The sequence below is a fragment of the Nesoenas mayeri genome (assembly GCF_963082525.1).
Source record: "Nesoenas mayeri genome assembly, chromosome: Z".
NCBI lineage: Eukaryota > Metazoa > Chordata > Aves > Columbiformes > Columbidae > Nesoenas > Nesoenas mayeri.
The window spans coordinates 64,302,406-64,328,662 of record NC_137542.1 but is presented as its reverse complement, the minus strand read 5'-3'; the positions used below and the strand labels follow the sequence as shown (position 1 = coordinate 64,328,662).

Below are 26,257 nucleotides of genomic sequence, written 5' to 3'. Positions count from 1 at the left end.
TGGCTGAGGGTGCACTTGGTCTCTTCATCTAGGTCATTGATGAACAGATTGAATAAGACTGGACTCACTACTGACCCCTGGGAAGCCCCACTAACTAGAGGCCTCCAACCAGACTCTGCACTGTTATCACAACCCTGTTATTCTGCCATCTGAACAGTTCATGGTCCATCTCACCGTGCACTCATCCAACTCCCACTTCCTGAGCTTGCCTATGAGGATGTTGTGAGACACAGTGTCAAAAGCCTTGCTTAAGTCAAGGCAGACAACATCTGCTGCTCTGCCCTCATCTACTCAGCCACTCATACCATGATCCATTTTCTGTTGTCCCACATAAACCAAAAATGCATCTTCTAGGATACATTTCCAGGCAACAGTTAAGATTATCAGTCAGTTTATTTCCTATATATTAACTCAATGCTGATTGAAGTTCAAGACAAAATACAAAGCAGATATTGAATATTCATAATTTAGAACAAGTACATAACTGTAACACAAATCATACAAAAAAATGGAAATTATCTTCCTTATGTGTACTTATACAGCATGTGTATGCTCAAGATGTCCTAAAAATTGATCGGAAGTGGCTCAAGTTTTGATATTTCAAGAAAATACAGTTTGCTTTTTATTTGCGTTGTTTTTCAACAAACATGGAAGTTCAACATTTGTTTTTACAAATGCCATTAAATCTCAGTATTTCTACTATGAAACTTTACAGTAATTGCCACTTTGTTTTATTTTATTTTAAAATGACTTACAATAAGACATGTTTTTCTAGATTTTGATTATGAAACAATTTCTATCTCTTGCTTCCAAGGTATGTCAAATTTACTGTTTCTTCCATCTGATTTACTCACGCATGGTACAGTAAAACTGGCATAAACCCTACCTAAAAATACAAGTGTCAAAGCCTGAGAGACATATAGTCACTTAAGTGCTGCAAGGATTGCAAAAAACACCTCCAAGGTCAGTTATATTTTCTTGCTTCACCTCCCATAAGGTTCATTCAGATTTCAGCTTAGTAAAATAAATGGATCTTCAGACTGGCTCTCACACCAACAACATTTCAGAGGTTAAATCTCATCTGATTTACCCCTTTTATATACTGCAGATGTTTCAGTCCAGAGTCAGACAGAAATTTGGCCACAAACTTAGGTTTAATCCATGTAGGTTTGCACTTTTTTCCTACATTTTTCCCTTACTGTATTTTCAGTCACTCAGAAAAAAACAAAGTTAGCATTTTGAATTCATTATTTCTCTGGGTCTGACCCAAAGAAATTGGTTGGATTATTCCCCAGCCTTCCAGTACCTTTGATCAGGATCACAGTGCATGCACTTTGAACAGTATTGATTTCCTTTGTGTGTGGAATGATTTTCAAACAGAAGAATTAAACGCAGTAGAGATGCTATAGAAGGAATACAGTAACTTCCCCAAGTCCACTCATGTCTTGTGATCCTTAGGTGGAGAGTAAATTGGAGACTGGGCCTACTGCCCATGGAGTGGGGAAGAAAGGTGGGGGTTTGAGCTCTGTATATCTGAATAGATGCCAGACCTCTACTGGATACAGTGGATAAATGCTTATGGAAAGACATCAATACCACACAAGGGATCCATATGTACTGTCAGTGGAAAAGATTCTGAAAAGTCTCTTTCAAAAGCTTGTCTATTATTTGTGCAAAACTATCACATCCCATTACTCAGTGTAGCTTTGATTAAATGCAGCGATCCCACAAAATCGGTTAACATTGCCTGATCTTTCAACTGATTTCAAAATCAAAATTGCTGTTTTAATTAACCTGCCACACTGGGACATCCCCCCCGCCAAACTGGGGGTCAAGGGGCTGGAGGACAGCCCCACAAAGAGATCTGGGAGTTTGGTCTGGGGGTTTGGGTTGGTGGCAAGTTGAACATTAGCCGTGTGCCTTGGCAGTCAAGAGGGCAACAGTGCCCTGGGTGCATCAAGCACAGCATTGCCAGCCGGGTGAGGGAGGTGGTTGTCCCACTCTCCACTGTGCTGGTACAGCCCCACCTCAAGTGCTCTGTGCAGGTTTGCGAGCTTCAATGTAAGAAGGCCATCAAACTTCGAGCGTGTCCAGAGAAGGGTGACAAAGACGGTGGAAGGCCTCAAGGGCAAGACTTCAGAGGAGCAGCTGAGGTCGCTTAAGTTTGTTCAGCTTGGAGAAAAGAAGGCTGAGGGCTGACCTCATTGCAGCCAACAGATTCCTTGAGGTGGGCAGTGGAGGAGGAAGTGCTGATCTCCCCTCTCTGGTGACCAACAATAGGACATGAGGAAGGGGAATGAAGCTGCATCAGGGGAAGTTCAGATTGGACACTAGGAAAAGGTTCCTGACTGAGAGGGTGGTCAGTCAAACAGTCTCCCCAGGGAAGTAGTCATGGCACCAAGCCTGTCAAGAGTTCAAGGAGTGTCTGGAGGATGCTCTTAGTCATGTGGTTTAGTTTTAGGCAGTACTCTGAGAAGCACGGAAGCACTTGGTGGTCCTTATGGGCCCCTTCCATATTCTCCACAATTTGGCTGAAGAAGGCTGGAATGCAGCAGGGTCTGACTTCCCTTACAGCTGATGACTGCTTTCAGTCTTGGCAGGGAGGATATTTAGGAGCTAGGAATTCTGCACTGGCCCTTAGGCTTACTTATACCAGAGAAATTTCTACCAGGGACACTCAGGCCTAGTTGTTTCGAGACTACAAAAAGAAGGCAGAAGCAAGTGGAAAGAAATCAGATATGAATTAAACTACCATCAGAGTCCTTCAATTACCATCTTATTAAAAACTGGACAAAGCTACAAGCTGACACAGTAATATTAACAAGGGATCTTTAAAACAACCACGCGTTGTGTGCATTTTGGTATTACTAACAGTAAAGACATCTATCTTCTGTGGTGATATACTGCAATATCTAAAGAAACTTCTTCCTGTGAATATTTATCAATGACATAATCAAGTAGAACACTTTGTACAGTGCCACTCGCTGCACTCAGTGTAAACATTTAAATAGTCAAAACTGGGTTTATTTACAAAGTTTGTCATGCACAACAACTTTTTATTTTAGAATTATATAAAATACATTTTAAAAAAGGATGACATCCATAGTTCTGTGAACAACAATAAGAGGAAGCACATTAAAAAGCTTAACTAAAAACAGCAAATAGTTGAACTGAGGTAAAGTTAAAAAACAACCAACCCTTTTTACTGATTACAGGGCTAAAAAGCAGTTCATATCTCTAAGCCAAGAACTGACATCTGCAGAAGGGCGAACCATTATTCCTTGATATTTTGAAGGAGCCTTAATAAATGAGACTCAATAACCTGTTGAACTAAAGCAGAGAAAAATATCAGGTTAATCAGTGTTCAATGTTCTTCCACATCTTTAGGGTTATACTATTTTTTCTGACTGGCTCATCCTGTACAACCATTTAATAACAAACAGACAGGAAAAAATTCAATCTGGAAAGAGAGTCTGCATCCCTTCAGAAAATAAAAGCCTCACATAATGCAAAAACAATACACCCAGTAAGGCAGATAATTGTTTTTGCAGGTGATGATCTGTTCTCTGGCTGAGGCAGGGATGGAAACTCCTACCCATTTTGAGCTGATACATTTCAGTGTATTAGGACTGTCAGGAAGGAATCTTCTTACAGTTGCAAAAACTCTACTGGGCCATTACAGCAGCAACATAAACAAGGAGCAGTAAAAACAAAAATAAAATAATTTACATTTGCAGCACTCACCACTCCGATATCCCAAAGCTACAGCCAAATCCATGGAATTATAGCCAGCATCTGTTTCAATAGTTGGATCAGCACCACTTTCTATGTAAACCAGGAAAAGAAACTCATATTTCTGACAATGAGAATTAGCAGTACATTATTACTGATAATTCAGTTTGGACAGTCTACTTACCAAGGAGAATTTTTACACATTTCACATGGTTCCCATGTACTGCATATAGCAGAGGTGTACCTCCATTCTGCAAAAGCAGGGAAAAGTCTTAGATACTTAATGATTGAGCAGTCTGCAACTCAATTCCTTACACAACAGTATGCTTCTATGTACCAGTAAGAGACTTCACAAGTTTTATAAAAATGAGGTTTTGTTTCGGCTCTTCACAACTTACATCTTTTCTTGTCTACTGTTTAGACTGTAGGTTCACCCTCCTATAAGGACTCCACGTTTGTCTCATTCTCTTTTTACCAAGAAGTCAGAACCAGTACAGCAAACTTCCCTTAACCTATGGAATTTTTGAAACTCTCAGATATTTCAGAAGAGGCAGAACAATTTTCAAGCATAAGTCAGTGCTGTGCCCTATTTCAAACTTCGGATCAAAGTACCCTCTGACATAAATGCAAGCGAGAGTCTTACCCAGTCATACTCGTTGACATCAACTCCACAGTCCAGCAGCATTTTGACAATATCAGTGTATCCTTTACTGCAAGCCAGTGACAGGGCACTTTCTCGCCCTTTGCCCAAAATCTGAGGATCTGCACCCTGAAATAACAACAACATTTTTTTAAAGTGAGGTTTTACATAGTACTTTAAAACTTTTATGTGTATAGCACCATTGACAAACTTAGGAAGGCAAATTGAACTAAAAAGTAAATAAATTTTGTGGTTTTTTCCTTACATTCTGGAGGAGAAATTCCACTACTGCAATCTGCCCGTGAGCTGCAGCCCACATCAGAGGCGTAAATCCTTCTTCATCCTTATGATTGATAACATTTTCTGTTTAAAGAAAAATATGCAGCTTAGTAATCTCTTTCACTAATGCACTGTATAAGCTGGTGAAATACATTGATGTATCCATGGGGAATAGACTGAGGTACCAACATTTCCCAGAAGACATTCTCATCTTAACTTTGAAAACAAAATTCTGTCTCGATGGTGGTGCAAATATCTCTGTCCGAGAAAGAAAAAAAATCCAACTGAAAAAAGTAAAATCTCAGAGTTGGATTTTTTTTTTTTTAAGACCCATAAATCAAACTCTGATTTTACTCAGAAATGCTACAAGTTGTCTGTAATCTGGGCATTATTTTTGGAAAGTGTCTTGGTTTTGAATAAAACAGGACCAATTCTCTCTTAGCAAATTTTCGTTTCAGCTAAGTTCTTCTAAGTAACTGCATTTTTCTGAAGTTGGCTGCACATTTTTTAGACAGTGTTTGCTCCAGAATTGATAACACCTGCTGTTTACAGTTTTACTGACCTAATGGTAGGAATTGTATGCAGAAAAGGCCCACGTTTGTCTTTTATTGCTATAGCAGCCAAGGTCGCTGGTAGACCTCTTATGTCCCATAAAGTGAGGGCTTGTACAAGGGCCATACTTGCAAGGAAGGGAGGACAGGTAACCCAAATTGACCAAGAAGGTATTCCATGTCATCCGCGTCATACCCAGTTCAAAGCTGAGGGATCATAAGGGTCTTGGTCTATGGCCAGTGTCTGAAGAGGACCCTGCCTGTTCTGCTGCCTGCAATCCTCATCCTGGTGCCAGTTCATGCATCCTTGAATCCAGTTCCTGTCTACTGCAGAATCCAGTTCAGGACTTCCTAGTGTCTGCCACTTGCTGTTGCTACTCAGGAAGATTCAATATTGGTTTTGTATATTTTGCATTATTTCTATCATTATTATTATTATTAATAAAGCTTTTAAAACTTTTCATCTTGTAAGTCTGTCTCTCTTTTCCACCTTTTCACTTTCCTTAGTGTGTGTGTGGGTTAATAGAGAGCATCTGCCACACTTTTATTGTTGCCCTGCAATAAACTGTGGAAGAAAGAAGGGCCACTTGAAAATAAAGAGCTGTTCTGTATTATGCTGAAAAGTGGTTTTCTTTTTCAACAAAGTGAGCCACAGAATATTGTAAATTATTAGCCTGTAAAACAATATAGATGGTATAACTCCAGTTATAGCTCAGTTTTACAGAAACAATTAAGGTCTACTTCTAGTGCAGCTGGAAGAAGAACAAGGCTGAGTTAAGTAGTTGAGGTGGATTTTTTTTTTTTTAATATCTAAGTACTTAAAAAAATCCCATACTTATCATAGCACCACAATGTCCCTTTTTAACTGTTACTGACACTCCAGAATAAATTTTCTTCCCATAGACATGGTTCATTACAAAGTATATAGACTTGGTGACTCATCACCTGCTTTCCAGTAAACATCTGAACAGAGATGCATTGCTGATGCTGATTACTAATAGTACAGTAAGAATATACTATTAAAAGTACTTAATTCAATATGTTATATAGAATTGAAATTTTGTATTTGTACTACGGACACACAAATGTCATACTGAAGACTATCACACAGCTCAGAACGAGTAGTGCTGCAGGTGTGAGCTATAGCTTAAATGACCAACATATAGCTCTGTATGTTGATTGATTAAATAGAATTGGAAAATCACTATTAATATAAATGTGTTTAAAATTACCAAGACAAAAAAGAATAATTGTTCTGATAGAACAAACAGATTCTCCCTTCTCTTTTCCACAATTACCTATACAGCTGGGGAGCAGGGGGAGGAAGAGATTTACCTACAACTCCTATTAATGCTAATGTTAAATTTAAAATACAAATTATAGATGTGAAAGAATAGTCCACACCAGCAAAGAACAGATACTTCAAACATCCTCCAATTTGTACCACAATTGATGATTTTTAAAAAATACAGCTTTGGGTAAAAAGTCAAGCATAACAGGGTTATAAATAGCCCAAAGAAAAAGGAAGGCATTTAACCCCCCTGTGTCTCACCTTGTTCAATACGTGTGGCCAGATATAACATTTCTCCCTGAGCAGCCAGCTGATGCACTGATAAAGCTGAAAAAAGGGAAACAAAACCCCATGTTACACACATCAATTTTCATTGTGCTCCATTTAGAGCTGGGCATAACATGCCCACCTGCTTGAGCAGTACAGAACTTGGATCTGAGAGTGTAGACAGGTTTAACCTTATACTCTTAACTGGAATAATTATCTTAAAAAATGAAAAATTTCCAAAGAGTTTAACAGATTTAGACAATTTTTTAACCAATGTATAAATCATACTAGAAAGTGAAGTTACTTCCTACACTGACTCTTTACAAGGCAACAGGCTCTCTTTTCTGCTGCGTGGTCAGCAACTCAAGATCATATTAAGAACACTTATCAAAAGAAAATAAGCATCTTTTGACAACTTAAGGCTATGTAGTTTAAAAATAACATCTAAGAGAATACATGTCATCAAGAGACCTGTCATACTGCTCAATAAATCCTACAGATCAGACATCAAAACACTATACACAACATGACATCTACAGGTGAAGAAAAAAGACTTTTTTAAAAAAATTATTTTTAATAAAAAGTACCAGTCGTTAAAAGCAGCACAATTCTTAAGAGATTATGAAGAAAAAATCCCTGTTCACACAGTAAACTCTCTACAGATGCATGGTTTTGATAATTGCAACTTGGAGCAAGTCTGAAAGGTGCTCAGGATGGAATATATAATACATTATCGACATTATGTCATAACAAAATTAGCTAATGATTACACAAAATATAAATGTTCACTGTCCTTTTTGCCACTTGAAAGGTAGATTTTTTTTTTCAGAAAGACTGTGTATTTTGTTCAGAGGCCTGTGTTGCAGTTTCAGATTAACTTTCTCCATGCAAGCAACGTTTTTGGTTAAAACACTGGACTTACAATTTATACAGGAAATAATTTATAGATTAAGTAAATTACAGATAATAATTTACAAAGAAAATGTTTGATAATTAAGAATAACAAAACCCCATATGTAGTACTGCCTTCTTGACTTTCAACATCTGTGACAATCATAATATTTGCAGCAGTCTGTAGCACTTACCAATCATCTAATTTTAACAAATTTTACAAGATCCACAAGTTCTGAAAACAAGTATATGAAGCACATTAACTTAAAACTTGATCTGTATTTTTTAAACCAAGAATTGAATTTTTTCTGGAAAAAAAGCTTCAGTCATGGATTCAATACAACAGATGGATTACTACTATTTTGCAGTTGAGACCACATGAAATTAGACAAGACTACCTCAATGTTTTCTTCCTATATTACTGTTTCACAGAATCACAGAACACTAAAACACCAAAGAAAAAATATCAGAAAAATCTGTGAAGCATCTAACATACACTTCACAAAATAATTATCAACAGTAAGGCAGAAGGATACTTACAGTTTACAAGCAGAGGTGTTGTAGAAACTTCATTTCCCCTGTGTTTGTTAGTTAGGGTAGTTGATTGTTTTATCGGTGAGAAATGCTTAGTAGTTGATGGAGTATAAACATGTCTTACTTGGATACCAGGGGAAGGAGAAGTGTGGATGTTGCATTCAGCTACATTGAACAAAGAAAACAGACAGAATTTTAGTACTAGTAAGAGCATCAAAGCAAGCCATAGGCTCCAAGTCGAACAAGAAAGCCACAGTACCAAAAGATCTTTAAAATCCATGTTAAGTAAGCTTTGTGACATACGCTTTTTTCCAGTGTGTGAGAATTGAATAAAGGGTTGTATTCATTCCTGGCATAAAACAATGCTGCTACCCAACATGTTCAGTATGGTGTAACATCACCCAGAGACCAGTTGGTATCTAAATAAGGTAAGCCTTTGTCTGGACTTTGAACATGCCTGGCACAGATTCATCAGGTGGGGTGGCTCCACTTAGCCTGTCACACCTTCACTAACACTGTCCAGTGCAGTAATGTGATGCAGCTCTGCTTAGCCATGTAGGCAGGTAACTGCTCAGCTGACCCCTCTACCCACTCTCTAACCAGCCCACTGCATGGGTGGAGACATCCTTCAGTCATTTTCTTCATCAGGACTTTTTCCGCTCCCGTTGGATAAAACTGTAACGACATTACGAATTTCTTACGAGTATGTATCCAGCAGGAAGACAGATATTCCACACTATCTTATATAAAATGCAACAGCAGGTCACCACTTAGAATTCAAGAAATCACTCAGTGCTGCTGTGTTCATTTGTATTAACTTTTCTAGCTTTCTATTACAATCTAACCTAATTTAATTACAAAAAATGTACCTTATCTTGGCTTCTAATTTTCACAAGTATGTTTTGAGAAGTATCTGAGAAACCAAATAATTTTTAAGAAGATAACTGATTAAATACTGGAAAAACATATTGAAGGATTAGACTCCATTACTGGCTAAATTGATTTGACATTACTGTGAAATAATAAATGATTGGAAGCAATTAACATGCACACTGACTTCATACCATAGAGAACGTCATGATCATAAACCCAAGCACAAATTTGGTGAGAGAATCAATTAAAAGTAGAGGGTAACAGGATGGAAATGAAACTATATTTTGTTTGCCAATCAAACAGCTACAGCTGACATGACCAAATTAAGAGACCTACCAGGGATTTTTGACCTGCGGTCCCTGGATCCGCAGGACTACTTCTAAGGGGTTCACAAATGTTACCTAAGAAAAACAACCCTATCGCTGATGGGTCTAACTTTGACGTTCAGGTCTGCAGCTCCACTAGTAAGCACTTAGGGCCTGCAAATCAAAAAAAGTTTGAAAATTACAATGGCTGAACTGCAGCCAAACAATATGAATCAGAAAAATCATCAAAATCCACAATAAGCTTGTGTTTGTTATACGAAATGAGACAAATTCAACCTCTTGAAAAGATACATCACTAACAGTCTGAAATATCACAGCAAGAGCTGGAAACCACAATTTTTAAGGGGAAATAGATGAAAGTCCTAATTCTGTTCTCTATTGATATGCTCAGCCATGAGAAAGCACAGATCAAGTCTGAAGAAGCTGCCTAGCAATGGCTGGACATTAACTGCAGAGATCCAGAATTGCAGCAACATTTACTTTCGAATAGTGTAAGCTGAACTGGCAAGCCAATCACTACAACTACAGGTTTTGTACAGCCATATTGATAAAGGTCAACTGCATGACCTCTTTTGTCTTTATACTAGTGAAAAGACTAAACATGCTGCAGAAAGCTACTGAAGTTCAAATGATCATATAGGACTCTCATTAGTGTTTTGTAAAGATACATACATTCAGCAATGTGTAGGATATCGCAGGACATGCTACACAAAAGAAGCTTGTTTTCATAAATAGCATCAGCTCTCATTAAATTAGAGAGTTATTGTACACCTACTTTTTCAGTTTTAAAAAACTGTGATTTAAAAATAATCTTTGGGGAAATTGATTTTACATCAATAATCCATTAAGCATACAGTAAAAATGTTAAGGGAACAAATGCTGGAAAACTATTACTGATCAACACACATATAAAGCAGAGACTTAAAAAAAAATAACAGTTAAAAAGGATAAGACAGTTCACACATAAAAATTTATACCATAAAGTTCAACCTTTAAATAAGACAGATGCCACTTCAAGGTCAGAGTTAACTTGGTCTTGAATATTTTTACTGTCCTCCTCATTCAAAGATTTCACAAATCGTGAGCAGACATTCATATCAAATCTGTTGGGCAAAATGAATTTCATTCCCATGGTGACACTCTGAGCTGGGCCTTCCTCTGTGCTGGAGTCAAGCTGATGCTCCACCTTAATATCTGGCATGGGTGGAAGGCTGTAGCTGGTGGTACATTCTTCCACAATTAACTGGGCACCAGCATCTAAGTTTGCTGAAGATGCCATGGCCTCAGTCACGTAAAAGTTTTATGCAAAATATTTCTTCATAGCTTCTAGCCAGGAGCAGCTCCAGCCAACAAAGCTGTATCTAGAGATGCTGATGTTTGAACTACCTGAAACTGAACACAGGCAAAACAGGTTAACAAAATTCTGGTGAAGTAATGCATAAACAATACATATAACCTGGCTTACAGAATTTGGTTTTGATAGTCAAAATCTTACCAAAATATCAGTCTCCCTGCCCTCACAAACTATTGACTAAATCTTTCACTTAGATTTTATTATATGGATATTTAAGCCAAATTCCACAATGAAGGCAGTAGGAGCTTCATCTAAAAGACACTTCAGAATATTAGTCTGGTTGCAACAAAAAACCCACCACAACCAAACACATTTCTATTAAGATAGGAACAAGCTATAAGAAGATGACTTAACTGCCTAAACACATTAGACTTGAAAGAAAAGTTTAAGAGACATTTATGACTTTATGTCTTTTCATAGCCTGAGAGAAATCACAGAATGTCAGGGATTGGAAGGAACCTCAAAAGCTCATCCAGTCCAATCCCCCTGCTGGAGCAGGGACACCCAGATGAGGTTACACAGGAATGTGTCCAGGTGGGTTTCAATGTCTCCAGAGAAGGAGACTCCACAACCTTCCTGGGCAGCCTGTTCCAGTGTCTGTCACTCTCACTGACAAGAAGTTTCTTTTCAAATTTAAGTGGAACCTCCTGTGTTCCAGTTTGAACCCACTACCCCTTGTCCTACTGTTGGCTGTCAGTGGTTTCTACCACGCATGTAGGAAAACAGTCGATCCGTTTTCGATCTATGACAGCAAAACATCCCGCAGCACCCGGGGATTTCTGACAGCACCGCGGGAAACCCAGCGTCAGGCCGGGCTCCGCGGCAGCGCCTGGCGGGCAGCGCGGCCTGGCAGCCGCTCCTGGCGCCCTCCCCGCACCGCAGACCGCCGGGAACGGGAACGGGCCGCGGCGACACCCTTCACGGACACGGCAGAGCATCTCCCACCGGGAACGACCGGGAAGCGCTCCGGGAAGCGCTCCTGGGGCCGCTCCGGCAACGCGGGCCCGCGGCCCCGCTCCCGCAGCCCCGCCTCACCTCGGCGCCGCCATTTCGGCCGTTGATGTCGAGGGAGGAGTGACGTCACGCCGCCCCGGGGCAGGAGAGCATCACTCACCCTTCGCCGCGGTGTGGATTGGCCGGGGGAGTCGCTTCCTGATGACGTCGTACGCACACGATCCCGGTGTGTGTCCCGGCGGCCGGCGTGGGACCCGCCATCGCGGCGGCGGGCGCAGCGTGGCCTTCGGGCGCCGGCGGGAGCAGCGCTCGGCGGCGGCCGCTCCTGGTCAGACATGGCTGCGTACAAGCCGGTGGTGGTTCAGGCGTTCCCCAAGCTCGGGGAGAAGATTACGCAGGACACGCTGTACTGGCGGGGCTACAAGGTAGGAGGTGGCGCCGCGCGGCAGCGGGGCTGCCCGGGCACTCTGCGCTCTGCTCCCCGAGAGCTGCTTCTGCCGGCTCTTGGGCTTTCGGTCAGAAGCGGTTCTGGAGTACCGCACTGGAACCTGTTAAACGGCTTCCTGGGAAACGCGGCTGAGTTGTGCCCCGGGTTGGACCAACAGACGTAGTTATTGTCCTTGAATATTTTTTTCAGAGATGTAGAATTACAGAATCATATATTAGTTTAGACTGGAAGGGACCTTGAGCTACTCCAGCCCTCCTGCGGTGAGCAGGGACATCTTCACCTAGATCAGGTTGCTCAGGGCCCCATCCAATCTGGCCTTGAATGTCTCCAGGAATGGGGCATCTACCACCCCTCTGGGCAACCTGAGTCAGTGTTTCACCACCTGTATTGTAAAAAATTTCTTCCTCGTGTCTAGCCTGAATCTCTCCTATTTTAAAACCATTACCCTTGTCCTATCGCAACAGGCCCTGATATAAAGTCTGGCCCCATCTTTCTTATAGGCCTCTTTAAAGTACGGAAAGGATGCAATAAGATCTCTCTTGGCACCTTCTCCAGGCTGAACAACCCCAGCTCTCTCAGCCTGTCCTCACAGCAGAGCTGTTCCAGCCCTCTGATCATTTGTGTGGCCTCCTCTGGCCCTTCTCCAACAGGTCCATGTCTTTCTTGTACTGAGGGCTCCAGAGCTGGACACAGGACTCCAGGTGAGGTCTCACCAGGGCTGAGTAGAGAGGCAGAATCACCTCCCTTCACCTGCTGGCCACACTCCTGTTGATGCAGCCCAAGATAACGTTGGCCTTCAGGGCTGCACATGCACATTGTCAGCTCATGTCCAGCTTTTCATCCACCAGTATCCCCAAGTCCTTCTCCACAGGGCTGCTCTAGATTCCTTCATCCCCCAGTCTGTATTGATATCAGTGGTTGCCCCAACCCAGATGCAGGACCTCGCACTTGGCCTTGTTGAATCTCATGATGTTCACATGGGCCAACTTCTTGACCCTGTCCAGGTCCCTCTGGATGGCATCCTGTCCCTCAGGTGTCAACTGCACCACTGAGCTTGGTGTCATCTGTAAACTTGCTGAGGGTGCACTTGATTTCACTGTCTGTGTCAGGGATGTCAAACACATTTTCACCGGTGGCCACATCAGCCTCATGTTTACCTTCAAAGATCTGAAGATAATTTTAGGACTATTTATACAGTCCTAAAATGACATTTATACAGTTCTAAAACTACATTTGGCCCTTCAGAAGGCAACCGTGAGGCTGATGTGGTTCCCTGGTGAAAATGAGTTTGACACCCCTGGTCTATGTCGTTGATGAAGATGTAATAATAAAGAGTAATGGCCCCAATACGAACTCCTTGGGGACACCCTTGTCACTGGTGTCCATCCTGTCATTGAGCCATTCACCAATACTCTCTGGATGAGACCATTCAGCCAGTTCTTCATCCACTGAGCAGTCCACCCGTCACACCCATACCTCTCCAATGTAGAGAGAAGGATGTTGTGGGGGACCGTGTCAAAGCCCCTACAGATATCCAGATAGACGACATCCATAGCCCCTCCTTTCTCCACTGATGTAGTTACTCCATAGCAGAAGGTCACTAGGTTGGTCAGGCAGGACTTGCCCTTGGTGAAGCCATGCTGCCTGTCTCGAATCACCTCCCTGTCCTCCATGTGCCTCAGCACAGCTCCTAGGAGGATCTGTTGGAGTAGGTGATCTTTGAGGTCCCTTCCAATCTCTAACATTCTGTGATGTGTTCCATGGGCTTCCCAGGCACAGAGGTGAGGCTGACAGGACAGTAGTTCCCAGGGTCCTCCTTTCTATCCTTTTAAAAAAACAGGTGTGATGTTTCCCGTTTTCCAGTCACCAGGGACTTCACCTGACTGCCATGACTTCTCAAATACCTTGTTGAGTGGCTTAGCAACTACATCAGCCAGTTCTCTCAGGACTCTGGGATGCATCTCATCAGATCCCGTAGACTTATGTATGTTCAGTTTCCTCGAGTGGTCATGAACCTAACCTTCTCTTAGTGGGAGAGACTTTGCTCTACCAGTCCTGTCTTGCAGTTCATCTACTCAAGAGGAGTGGGAAGAGAGGTTGCCAGTGTAGACCGAAGCAAAAATATTATTGAGTACCTCAGACTCGTCCTTGCCCATTTTTACCAGGTTGCCACTCAAGTTCTTTGGGGAGGTTGTGCTTGCTTTGTCCTTTGTTTTCCAGTTGAGGTACCTGTAGAAGCCCTTCTTGTTATTGTTTGCGTCCTGTGCCAAGCTCAGCTCCAGGTGCGCCTTAGCATTCCTGCCCCGACCTGTACGCAACCGGGCAGTGTCCCTGTGCTCTTCCAACATACCCATCCCTGCTTCCCCTGCATTTGCATTTCTTTCTTGCCTTTTAGTTTTCTGCTTTCGTGCCGCTAGTCCAAGTATTTTTAAGCATTCGTGAGTTTATGTTTTTTCCTCAAAGCGTGTAGTTAATGGGTTGGTTTTAATGTGTTAATTGGAAAAAAAATTATAAGAGCAGCGTAGCCTGGCGGAATATAAACTCAATAGGATTGTATTTTAAAATAATTTGGTTCAAAATGGAGTTTTAATCTCTTAGTATGAAGAATGGGTATTGTTTTGCTGTTTTCATTTTTGATGATGTGCTTATGGGTATTTAATTATCTTTATCACAATTATTTCAGACACCTGTTCAGATAAAGGAATTTGGTGCAGTAAATAAAATCCACTTTTCCCCGGTTCCTCCATATAACTATGCTGTCACAGCCTCCTCAAGGGTAAGTGGCTGTTTCGAAGCTTTTGTGTTATTGTCCATCAACTGGTATCATATGATCGAATGTAATGTCTTCTTATTTTGCTAGATCCACATTTATGGCCGCTACTCTCAGGAACCAATCAAGACGTTTTCTCGGTTCAAAGATGCTGCTTATTGTGCCACATACCGTGATGATGGCAATCTGCTTGTGGCTGGCAGCGAGGAAGGTAGCATTCGCCTCTTTGACGTTAGTGGAAGAGCACCACTGAGACAATTCGATGGTCCTACTAAGTAAGACAGCCTTGTTTTTTTTTCCTTTGTGTGCACAGGCTTGTTCCATGTATTTACATGTGTCTGCTTTGCATGTTGCTGAAAACTGAATAACACTGATCTGTAATATATTGCTTGCAACTGTATGATGTAGATTTTACTGAAAATTACATTTTAAAATTGGATGCAAAATCGGATTTAAAAAAAATTCTAGATATGAATTGAGTAAATGGAAGAATAAATAAATTTTCTAATTCAGGTAGATGTCTGTTAATATGTTGTGTAGACATAGTCTCATGACTACATGGCATTGATAAGCACATTTTATTTGATGCTGACAGGAAAAGAGTTCTAAAAAGTGACTGAACAAAACCACTGAAGAAATACACCAGTAAGACTGGGCACCCCTTAAAAAAACCAAAACAGAACAAGTGCCTGATTGTGGGATGGGGTTGGGGTCCGAAAGGAGTTAGAAGAAGAGTTCTGATGTACCAGTGAGGAGAAGAGAGTAATAATCCTTAGATTAAACAGATCATGCTGTGGAAGAGCAATACGTGTTTTATCTATGTAGAACAACAATGAGAAACCTTCTTTCACTGGAAAGCACACAGGCAGACTTTAAGAGTGTTTCTATTTTAGGTCTGTCATTATAGATGTGATATTATTTTATGTCCTAAACACTAGGTAAACTGTAATAAGATTTAGAGTATCTGTGTTTTCTGTCAGAGTCATTCTCTGTCGGGATGTTACGATGGTATTAATAATACAGATATAAATAGTGGTTTTAAAGGACAAGAAAAGTGTCTGACCCAGTCATACTTAAAACTCACTATTATAATTTTTTTCTAAAGGACAGTGCTAGTGTGCAGACTTCTAAGTAACAGGAGAATTTACAGCTTTTGAATGAGCAGCTAGTAGACCTGTAAAACCTTTAAGGCAGATCATATCAGTGCTTAGGTAAGCATCTATCAGCATGACCCTTTTCTGGCTGGAAATATAAAAACTAAAGTGTTTTTAACCTCTAAAGTGAGGCTTTGTAACTTCCAAAAGTAAATACTTTGCACTCTTAAGTTAGAGAGAATATCTTAATAAGCTCTTCATGAAGACTAGCTGCTCTGGAAACAAGTATATATTTTAACTTTGTGTGCTGTGGGCTTTGGTTTCTAGAGCTGTTCATGTAGTGGGCTTCCTGTCTGATAAATACCGAATATTTTCTGGTGGTGATGATTATTCGTCAAGTTTGTGGGATATTCCAAATGGTACAGAAATCATCTCATACAATGAGCATACTGACTACGTGAGATGCGGCTGTGCAAGTAAAGTGAATGCAGATGTTTTCATAACAGGTTTGATTTTCTTTTTCATACATGCTTCTTTTGGATTGAATTGAAGAAAAATGCAGATAGTTTTTGGTACAGTAGGATCTTGTTTATTATATTTTAAACATGGAGGATCTATCTTCCTGCTCAATGCCTGCTTTGTTGTTTCCTTTTTGCTTGCTTTTTAAATTTGACACTGATATTGGTAGGGAAACTCTGAGTTAACTAATTTTTAACATCTTTTTGCTTTAGCCTATTAGAGTTAATTGGACTGTTCTGACTGTCCTTTTAAAGTTTTAAGAAAGTCCTGTTAATGTGTCCATTAGTTGGGCCAGACTTCAGTGTTTTGTCAGGGTTCCAGAGGAGGACAGTAGTTCCATTGTAGTTTGTACAGCCCCAAAGTGGCAGACTCAAAAGTAATGTGTCAGATGAGGAGTTATTTGAAACTAATTGCTTTTTATTTTCCTAGCAGTAGCTTTCTATTAGTCTGTGGTAAATTGCTATGAAAAAAATTAGTATTCCTTACTTTAGAAGCCAAAAGAGACAAGGTTTCACCAGGTTGCCTACTCTTTTTTTTTCATATAAATACACTTGATTAATGGAATGGAAATAAAATTAAGACTTAAATTACTTTTAAGGCCTTACATGTTGGTAGGGCTAGAATTGGAAGACTTCTCCTACCTGAAGGCTGTAAATTAATTAATGTAAACCACAAGGTGTTCTCAGCGTATGGCTTAAAAATGTTTCCATTTGGCAGGAGCTCCTTTAGATTGTAGGATGTGGCTGTTCTAGTTCCTGAAGTAATTGAAACTAGGAAACTGAAGCTATATTTGGTGTTGTTTGCAGGTTCCTATGATCACACCGTGAAACTATTTGATGCACGAACAAAAAGTAGTGTCATGACAATAGAACATGGCCACCCTGTGGAGAGTGTGCTTCTATTCCAGTCTGGTGGACTTCTAGTATCTGCAGGTACTTCAGTAAAATCAAATTTCTTTTCTGTGGCCCTAACTTGAGAAATACTTCAGCTGCTGCTTTCTTGTATGTTGTTCTCATTTGGTAATGAAGTAGCAGGTGATACAAGATCTTCTTTAGGAATCTGTGTTGATCTGGAGGGTGAAGGTAGGGGTATTTTTGTCTCTGATTTGATTTTCTTGTGGTTCGTCAAAAAAAAAAAAAACCACCCAACAAACTCACTTTAGCCCTATGCTAAAGTGAAGGAATGAACATAATTAAATTTTGAAATGGTGAGACTGTCTTTCTCTTGATGATTGACAAGTTTTTTTTATCTTCTTACCATTGTATCAGAAGTCCTGTAACCCAGTGGTGTCTACATTCTTCTTTTTTCTATAAAAAGTATGTTGAATCACTCAACTGTGCCTGCAGAGTGGCCTAAAAAAAGAGCAGGCTGGTAGTGTGTTTTGTCCCAGGAGGCAGTTGTAATGGGTGGGGATGGTAAGTAGGTACAGAAGACTATTTTACGAAGGAGCCATTGTATCAATGTGAAAACTTCTCCAGAGAAACATAAATGTGTATGTATGTCAAACTGTTTTTTGTGCTTCCTTCTCACAGGCGGTCGCTATGTCAAAGTTTGGGATATACTAAAAGGCGGACAGTTACTAGTTTCACTTAAAAATCACCATAAAACTGTAACTTGTTTATGCCTGAATAGCTCTGGCCAGAGGTTATTGTCAGGATCCTTGGACAGGTTGGTATATTTTGTGGCTTTGTTGTGATTTAAATTCTTAAGGACTTTTTTGCTTTGAAGGTAATTCTATGCCACTATGAAATATGTGCATGTCTTTGGGGCTTAAACACTTTTAACTGTTAGAGATAAAGCTTACTTAAAAACATGTGTTGGGGCCAAGGTCTGTACTGCTGTATCCATTAACCTTTTATTAGCCAGAATGTCACTAAGTGTTGCATGTGTCATTTGGGAATGCTTGTAGGGAACTTTTGAATAGTCATTTTTCTGAATTTCTGAACTGACCTTTGCAGTCTCTGTAAAATAACTACACTTCAATACATTTCAAATAACTGAAAGTGTATTAGTATTCACCTCTACAGAGCCTGATTTTTGTGTCTCTATGCTGTTGCTTTCTGTAACCAAGGTGAACAGGTGAAATATGTCCTCCCTGCGTTTTCATTTGTTTGGGTTGAGTTGCTGAGTACCAGTACTCAATATGTTGTCTCTGAGACGTTAGAAATATGAAGTAGTCTGAAATGACAGCGGTCTGCTCCCTCCCTTTCTCCTCTCTCCCTCTTGTACTTCCCAGGCTTCCTCAGGCTTTATGATGACAAAATATAAGATGAAGGATCACACTTGTCATTCAGTGCTCACAAGACTGAAGTTCATACTTGTAAAATAATGTTTTGTTTTCCCATTTGTTAAATATTTCCTACCTTCAACCAAATCATTAAAGAACAGCTGGATACAAGAATATCTGTGGATTTATTTCCAGAAATTGTCAATAGATCTTACACTTAAATTTTAGGAACAACTTTGGAGAAATGCTGTCTTACTCTTTCCTGATAAGCATTGCTAAAGTCAGATAGTCACTGCATCTGCATTCAATTTCTTTTTCTGTTCTTGCCCCATTTTCATCTTTTTTTTGGGTAAGGGTAATCCTTTCTTGACTTTTGTGTATCTTTTAGCAGAAGCTTTCTGTTGCAGGAGAGGTAATAACCAAGAAGCTCAGTGGCAGTCTGAAGAATGCTTTGTATAAATACTCAGTTTCCTTAAATGATATATAGAAGTTAAGAGTGATGGAGTTCCTGTAAAGTGTCTGCAATAAGGTGTGACTAACAAGGTTTTAATTATTGTTCTTCCATGTAGGCATGTGAAGATTTACAGTACTACTTCCTACAAAGTAGTCCACAGCTTTAACTATGCAACGTCCATCCTCAGTCTTGCGTTGTCGGTAAGTAAATTAGAAATCTTTCTAGGCAGGGTAATTACTGATACCTCTAAGTCACTGAAGTAATTATTTTTTGCTTTTATTGCTATTGAGTACCCATTTCAGAATAATGCTGTACATGCAAAGTAGGATGATTGAATATATTCCTCCGGAGTAAAAAATGCATTACGAGGTTTTAAACATAATACATAATACGTTCAGATGTAACCTGATTACATCTATACAAAAATATGTGTTTATCAAGGACAGTATAAATCATAGGGAAGGTGTTCAGATGGGAAGGGTAGTCCTTTGACTTTAATAAGATTTTACTAATCTTTTGCCTTTCATGAACCTTCTGAGTCCTTTTGTGCGGCAGTGATAAAAATAAAAAGTAGTTAATTTGTTGATAAATTTAGAATAGAGTGAACTTATTTTAAAAGTTGTTGGTGTCAGATTGGCCTGAGGAAGAAAAGAGGGGGAAAGAGGCATAAACATGAGCATAAACAAACTTGTCTGCCAAGGCGTGTGACTTATTGTCTTGGAAACAGAAAGCAAAGACTAATTTCTCTGAAACATTTGAATTCTAATAGATAAATGACCTGCTGGTCAGAAATTTGGAGGCTAGCTCTATATTTTAAAACAATGTTGTTGTCATGTAATTGCCCTTTTATGTCGTGTCTGAAAGACACGTAAAAGGGACTGTGAAGGGATCTTTACTACATTTGATATTTTACTATTGTCCTGGTCTCCTGGAACCTAAGGTGTGCATGGAAGTGGTGTTTTCCTTAGTGCGTTTCCTGCCTTGTTCACTAGGGAGCTAGAGCTAAACGAGCTCTGAATTATTTTGGTTGAGGTGAAGACCCCATGCCCTTTAAACCTCCACAGCAGCTGCAAAACGTGAGATACCCATAGTGTGTACATGTCTTTTGAAACACGATCTTTTCTTTCATATTGACTAAAAGCCTTGAGTTTTAAATTGTCATATGAGAACATAAGGCTGGCTCTACTGGGCCAAACTAAAGGTTAGTGTAGGTCAAGACTCTGCTTCCAACTATAGCTGTAAGTAGATGCCTATGGAAAACTAATAACAGGGTAAGTGCATATGGTAAATTTCCTGTTATTCTGCCAAACTCTAAACTCATTTTCAGATGAGAAATTTGCTCATCAGAGTACAGTTTCTGTGTATTTCGAAGAATTTATCTTGCATAAACCTGCTCAGTCTCTCCTTGACTTTGGACAAACTTTTAACCTTCACTATGTTCCTAGACAAGGAGTTCCACATTTCTGCTACTTGATGTGTAAAGAACTGCCTTGTTTTGTTCCATTTGGTCCTTCATTAGCTTCATTTGATGCCCCTAAATGAGACATTGACCAGCAGATCTCCATCCATACCTGTCATAATTCTGTATGCTTTTATCATATCCCTCCTCAATTGTCTTCTTTCCCCTGCTGAAGAGTTCTGTCTCAAATCAAGCCAATCTTTGATTCTCCTCAGGGTTTTTGATTCTTCTATTCTGAATCCACTAGTGTGTTTTGAGAATGACTCATGTAGGGTTTAAGATGTGGATAAACAATTAATTTATTCAGTGGTGTAATGACTTGCTAGTTTTTATTTATTCTGTAGTAATTCCTAACACTTTGTGAGGTTTTTCTTGTTGTTTTCTTGTTGAGCATTTGGCCCATGTTTGAAGTTTTTATAGCATTATCTGTTAAGATAATAGTAACAGGTCAGAACTCACTATTTTATATACGAAATCAGTGTTTTTCTCCAGTGTATCATTTAAAATTATAAACTTTAGTATCAAATATGTACAACCTTTGCTATATAGGTAAAACTTGTACCAGTAACTTGTATTTTGAGCAACTTTCACATGTTTCTCAAAATCCTGCTGCTCCATCGCTTTCTCATAGATGGTGTTCATGTCGATTATATATAGCATGTAATAGCCAAAGGCAGTTGTACCTCATTGAAAACAAACAAACAAACAAACTGTCATAGGTTATACTTACAGAAGGATGTTAATGCATATTTAAGCTTGCTTCTGTAGTCAGGCTGTAATCCCTCTAACTATTTGTTAAAAGTGTATTAGATTAATAACGTTGCTTATTGTTATAGACTTGAAGCTGTCCCTGTTTTGAATAAGGTAGTTGACCACAGGACCTTCCAACTTAAGTCATTCTATGATAGTGTGATTAGAGCCTTAGCATGAAGCATAAAAATGCAATAATCTGTATGGTAGAGCATGTATTATCAAATAAAACACTGGGTTCCTCACTCTGTGATTTCTTCATTTTAGCCTGAAGATGAAACCATAGTCGTAGGCATGACCAATGGAGTGCTAAATGTTAAACACAGAAAGCCTGAAGAAAGGAAAGAAGAGTCTCAAAAGAAGAGACAACCAGCATATAGAACCCATGTGAAAGGAAGAACTTACATGCCAAAACAGGTATAGGAGGGTGAGAGAAAATATATACTGGAGCATTCCTCAAAATGTCTTTTTTTTTTTTTTTTTTTGGTTTGTGCTAAATTGAAAAAAGGGAAAAGGGGGAAGATACAAAGACATATAAGCTTGTTAATGTAGTATAATACATCTAATCCATTCTGTGTGTCTGTCTTACTCTGAACTTGTCTTTCAATTCCAGGAAGATTTCTGTGTCAGTAAACCAGTAAAACGCGTTTTGAGGAAATATGACAAGCTGCTGAAGAGCTTTCAGTCTTCCAAGGCCCTCGATGCAGTACTGGAGGTGAGGCACTGCGTTTTGTTTCATCAAGAGTTATGTGCTGTCATCTGATGTGGGTTTTTTCTGTATGTCAAGCTAATTTTATTTCACTGTGTACCTAGAAAATAATGAAACTTGTGTGGGTTCCATTTTGGTTTTGCTTATATCAGCCCTGTTTTCTGTGTAAAGATGTTGCTGTGGTACTAAACTCTTCTTACATACGTCCAGCCACCCATCAGGCTTCATACTCCTGAAGTTACGGTTGCAGTCATGCAGGAGCTGCATCGCAGAGGAACACTGAGGAGTGCACTTGCAGGCCGAGATGAGAAGCAAATTAATCTCCTTCTTACCTTTGTGGCAAGGTATTATTTTAACCTGAGTTCTCTCTGACTATTTTGAGACCTATATTTTGTAATTACTTTTGCCACAGTGTCTCAAAAGAGCACTGGTACTCTTGAAATCTCACATGCCTTCTGCTTTCTGATATCGAGGTCTGGGATTTCACTCCTAGGACTGAACTAGTTTACTTGTTAGCACCAAAAAATTTCACTTGTTGTATGAGAGAGTATATTTTACATTGTCAGATATTCTACCCTTGCACTGTTATTTTCTGTCTCTTTGATGAAGCACATTGTCTTCATGTACTTGAGGCTTTTTTCAGTCCTCCAACCCCCACTGCCTTCCTGAGAAGAGGAGGGTAAATATCTCACGGCGCTTTTTTGATTCACATCTCTGACTGCCGTTCTGTGCCACCTTTTGACAGAGAAAACATTGTCCATGTGCCTGTATGAGAAAGGTGCATGATGATGGGAGGAGTGCAGCTGGCAAAAAACAGTAAAACTGAGCTGTCTTCTATTTTTGCAGACGTGTCATTGAGCCTAGATTTACTCCTGTACTGGTAACTGTTGCAGATATGATCACTGGTAAGTACAACGCAAAAACAGATACTCAGAGCTGGCTTGGAAATAAGGTAAAAGATGCTACATTTTTAAGAAACCAAAGTTTTATGCATTAGTTTTAAAGTATGAACTCAGTATCAAGAGAATGATCCAAAAAGAGGTATTGCCAGATCACAGTCAGTATCTGATTTGCATTGGTTGCAGGAAGCTCCTCATGGTCTCTAAGTATCTTTGATACTTTGTGTTTCTATACTTACATAGTACAAGTGACTTCTGCTTCTCCAGTGAGGTAAAAATAGAATCTGGGGTCATAAAAACAACTGTTAGTTTGACTTACTGTGAGTACATACCAATCATTAGCACTGTTTTCAGAACACCACTAAAATTGCCGTAATTGTACATAATGTTGGACCATTTTAATGTTTTTATAGATCTGTGGATTCTTAAGTGACTTTTTCTTTACAGACATTTATCAGCCTGTGGTTGGGCAATCAGCAATTGTCGATAGACAATTCTTGAAACTTCAAGAAGCCATAGGAAAAGAAATCGATTATCAAGAGGAGCTACTAGAAGTTTTGGGAATGATGGATACACTGTTTGCTACTTTTACTAAGAAAAGTACTACTTATCCAGAAGAGAACAAAAGTAATGGTCTAACAGAGACCATTGAAACAAATATGAATAATTGACTGACAACCATCACAACAAATTGTGGACTTGAAATACATGACCTGTTCTTCTGGTAACTTTTTATAATCATGACTTTCAAAATAAGCCCCTCTGTGTTGAAGGTCTGTCTTCTAAACTGTGTTTCCGAATAGGTTGAATTACTGAAGACAGAGAAAGAAGGACTTTTTCAAAATTTTCCATGCAATATTTTTCAAACAATTGAATTTTAAAGTTTTATTCCAAAGTTATATGTAACTTTTAAAGTATGTTTTGTGCATACAATAGTCATTATTTGATTTAGAAAACAATTTTTCATTTTTATTTACTAGAATATAATTGCAGTTTGCCTAATTATAATGTGTCATTGCCCTTATTTAAGGTTAAGATCCTATCTCACATACTTGGACATAGGAATAAAACCATGTATGTATTTGATAAAACTTGACTACTTTGCTTTTTCTCTCCTTTCATCTCTATTTCAGACTTCCACAAATTCCCAGGAAACAGCAAAATGACTAAACAAAATAAGTCCATGTTATTTTTTGTTTTGTTTAGTATAATAGAATAAATATGCTTATGTATATTTTTTAAAAGTTCTGTTTCTTAAACAATGCGTATACATGTATGAATTATAATTCTCTAGAAAATAGATGTTTCCTATTTCTAAATGGAAATTTATTCAAATTAAATTAATGTAGTGCATAAGTAAACTGCACACCAGTGACAAAAGCCTCAGTCAAGTAAAAGAACTATTTTTTTATGTAATTTTCTCACTTTCAATGTACAGTAGATGCAATTTGAGTCTACATTGCTATCAGTATGTATTTGAATGCTGGGGTAATGTTTTATTTTAACTTCAAGCAAGGCTGAAGGAGGATGGTATACTTCAGAAAGACAGATGTGCCAAAGCCTACTCAACACATTTAGGGTGACAGTACGATAGAACTTCGTACTTAGCTGGTTTCCTGTGACTTGCATTTTCCCCCTTGGCTTGGAATTTATTTGAGATATAATATTAATTTCCTGCAAAAGGAATTTGCTTTAGTTTGGCAGTGAGAGATGAATGTCAGTGGTAGAAATAACATGAGCAACTTTGCACGTTCTACCTATAATCTTAACAATCTTTGAAAAGTGTGGAACAGTATCTGGTCTACCCTTAAAGTAATATGTCAGCAATATATGTTCCTGGCTACGGGGATGTGCTGGTTTTGAAAACTTAGTATGGTAATAGGTAATAATGAGGAGCATGTTCATGCAAATTTTAAACTTCCAGTTTCCTTGCTGCTTACTTTTTTTATTGTATTTCTGCTAATAGACCTGTACTTTCTTTTATCTCTTAGGAAATCTGTGTGTTACTTTTAATTGTGTAACTTAATCAGGCAATCTCTCTTAGGAGACTTCACACAAAATGAGTATTCCATGACCCTTCAGTAGTGCTTGGAGTTGAAGGTGGATATTTCTCTTGGCAGCCTGGAGTTCCATGGCTTGAGAACCACTGACCTTGATGTCAAACATATTCTTAGTTCTTATTAACAATATTAATGTCTAAAGTATGCATCCACTGTAGTGCTTCAAAGTTTGATGTCTGGCTAACAGAACCATAGGAAGAAGTTAAGATTAAAATAGCAGACTAGTTTGATATGAATTGGAGAGGTATGGATTTGATGGGTGGACTGTTCGGTGGATGAGGAACTGTCTGCGTGGTCACATCCAGAAAGTAGTGGTGGATGGCTCAGTGTTTGGATGGACACTGGTGACAAGTGGTATGCCTTGGGAGTCCATATTGGGACCAGTACTATTTAATATCTTCATCAGTGACACAGACAATGAGATCAAGTGCATCCTCAGCAAGTTTACAGATGACACCAAGCTCAGTGGTGCAGTTGACACCTGAGGGACGGGATGCCATCCAGAGGGACCTGGACAAGCTCGAGAGGTTGGCCCATGTGAACATCATGAGATTCAACAAGGCCAAGTGCGAGGTCCTGCATCTGGGTTGGGGCAACCACTGATATCAATACAGACTGGGGGATGAAGGATTCTAGAGCAGCCCTGTGGAGAAAGACTTGGGGATACTGGTAGATGAAAAGCTGGACATGAGATGACAATGTGCATGTGTAGCCCTGAAGCTCAATGTTATCTTGGGCTGCATTGAAAGGAGCATCAAGGGAGGTGATTCTGCCTCTCTACTCAGCCCTGGTGAGACCTCACCTGGAGTCCTGTGTCCAGCTCTGGAGCCCTCAGCACAGGAAAGACACGGACCTGTTGGAGATGGGCCAGAGGAGGCCACACAGATGATCAGAGGGCTGGAACAGCTCTGCTGTGAGGACAGGCTGAGAGAGCTGGGGTTGTTCAGCCTGGAGAAGAGAAGGCTCCAGGGAGATCTTATTGTGGCCTTTCAGTACTTAAAAGGGGTCTAAAAGAAAGCTGGGAACAGACTTTTTAGCAGGACCTGTTGTGATAGGACAAGGGGCAATGGTTTTAAACTAAAAGAGGGTAAATTCAGACTAGATGTAAGGAAGATTTTTTTTTACAATGAGGATGGTAAAACACTGGAGCAGGTTTCCTAGAGAGGTGATAAATGC

At 39.6% G+C, this 26,257-nt stretch overlaps 2 protein-coding genes across 4 annotated transcripts; one reads left to right on the top strand and one right to left on the bottom strand.

Moving 5' to 3' along the window:
* Positions 1–2,501: 2,501 nt before the first annotated feature.
* ANKRA2 (ankyrin repeat family A member 2) lies at positions 2,502–11,797 on the bottom strand. Of its 3 annotated transcripts, none has more exons than XM_080362300.1 (9): positions 11,774–11,797; positions 10,375–10,776; positions 8,192–8,350; positions 6,755–6,820; positions 4,638–4,735; positions 4,376–4,501; positions 3,917–3,983; positions 3,745–3,825; positions 2,502–3,330 (listed from the first exon to the last, which is right to left on the bottom strand). In XM_080362300.1, the coding sequence occupies exons 2-9, from the start codon at positions 10,661–10,663 to the stop codon at positions 3,275–3,277; spliced, it is 942 nt and encodes a 313-aa protein (XP_080218426.1). In that variant the 5' UTR covers positions 10,664–10,776; positions 11,774–11,797; the 3' UTR covers positions 2,502–3,274. The 3 variants fall into 3 exon arrangements, with proteins under 3 accessions (XP_080218426.1, XP_080218424.1, XP_080218425.1); XM_080362298.1 differs by lacking the exon at positions 11,774–11,797 and adding an exon at positions 11,446–11,658; XM_080362299.1 differs by lacking the exon at positions 11,774–11,797 and having other exon boundaries at positions 10,375–10,937.
* Positions 11,798–11,962: 165 nt separating this feature from the next.
* UTP15 (UTP15 small subunit processome component) lies at positions 11,963–24,067 on the top strand. The gene is made up of 12 exons (XM_080362264.1): positions 11,963–12,117; positions 14,824–14,916; positions 15,001–15,185; positions 16,332–16,510; positions 17,330–17,455; positions 18,056–18,191; positions 19,320–19,404; positions 21,681–21,830; positions 22,027–22,128; positions 22,333–22,466; positions 22,969–23,027; positions 23,469–24,067. Exons 1-12 carry the CDS (start codon positions 12,028–12,030, stop codon positions 23,690–23,692), a joined length of 1,563 nt encoding a protein of 520 aa, XP_080218390.1. The 5' UTR covers positions 11,963–12,027; the 3' UTR covers positions 23,693–24,067.
* Positions 24,068–26,257: the final 2,190 nt, after the last annotated feature.

Coding starts and splice junctions, on each gene's coding strand:
- ANKRA2 (XM_080362300.1), bottom strand. CDS start 10,663: ATGGCATCTTCAGCAAACTTAGATGCTGGTGCCCAGTTAATTGTGGAA. Junction 4,502..4,637: donor TGGAATTTCTCCTCCAGAAT/GTAAGGAAAAAA, acceptor TTGTTATTTCAG/GGTGCAGATCCTCAGATTTT. Junction 3,826..3,916: donor ATGTGTAAAAATTCTCCTTG/GTAAGTAGACTG, acceptor TGGTTTACATAG/AAAGTGGTGCTGATCCAACT.
- UTP15 (XM_080362264.1), top strand. CDS start 12,028: ATGGCTGCGTACAAGCCGGTGGTGGTTCAGGCGTTCCCCAAGCTCGGG. Junction 17,456..18,055: donor TGGACTTCTAGTATCTGCAG/GTACTTCAGTAA, acceptor TCCTTCTCACAG/GCGGTCGCTATGTCAAAGTT. Junction 22,467..22,968: donor CTTCTTACCTTTGTGGCAAG/GTATTATTTTAA, acceptor CTATTTTTGCAG/ACGTGTCATTGAGCCTAGAT.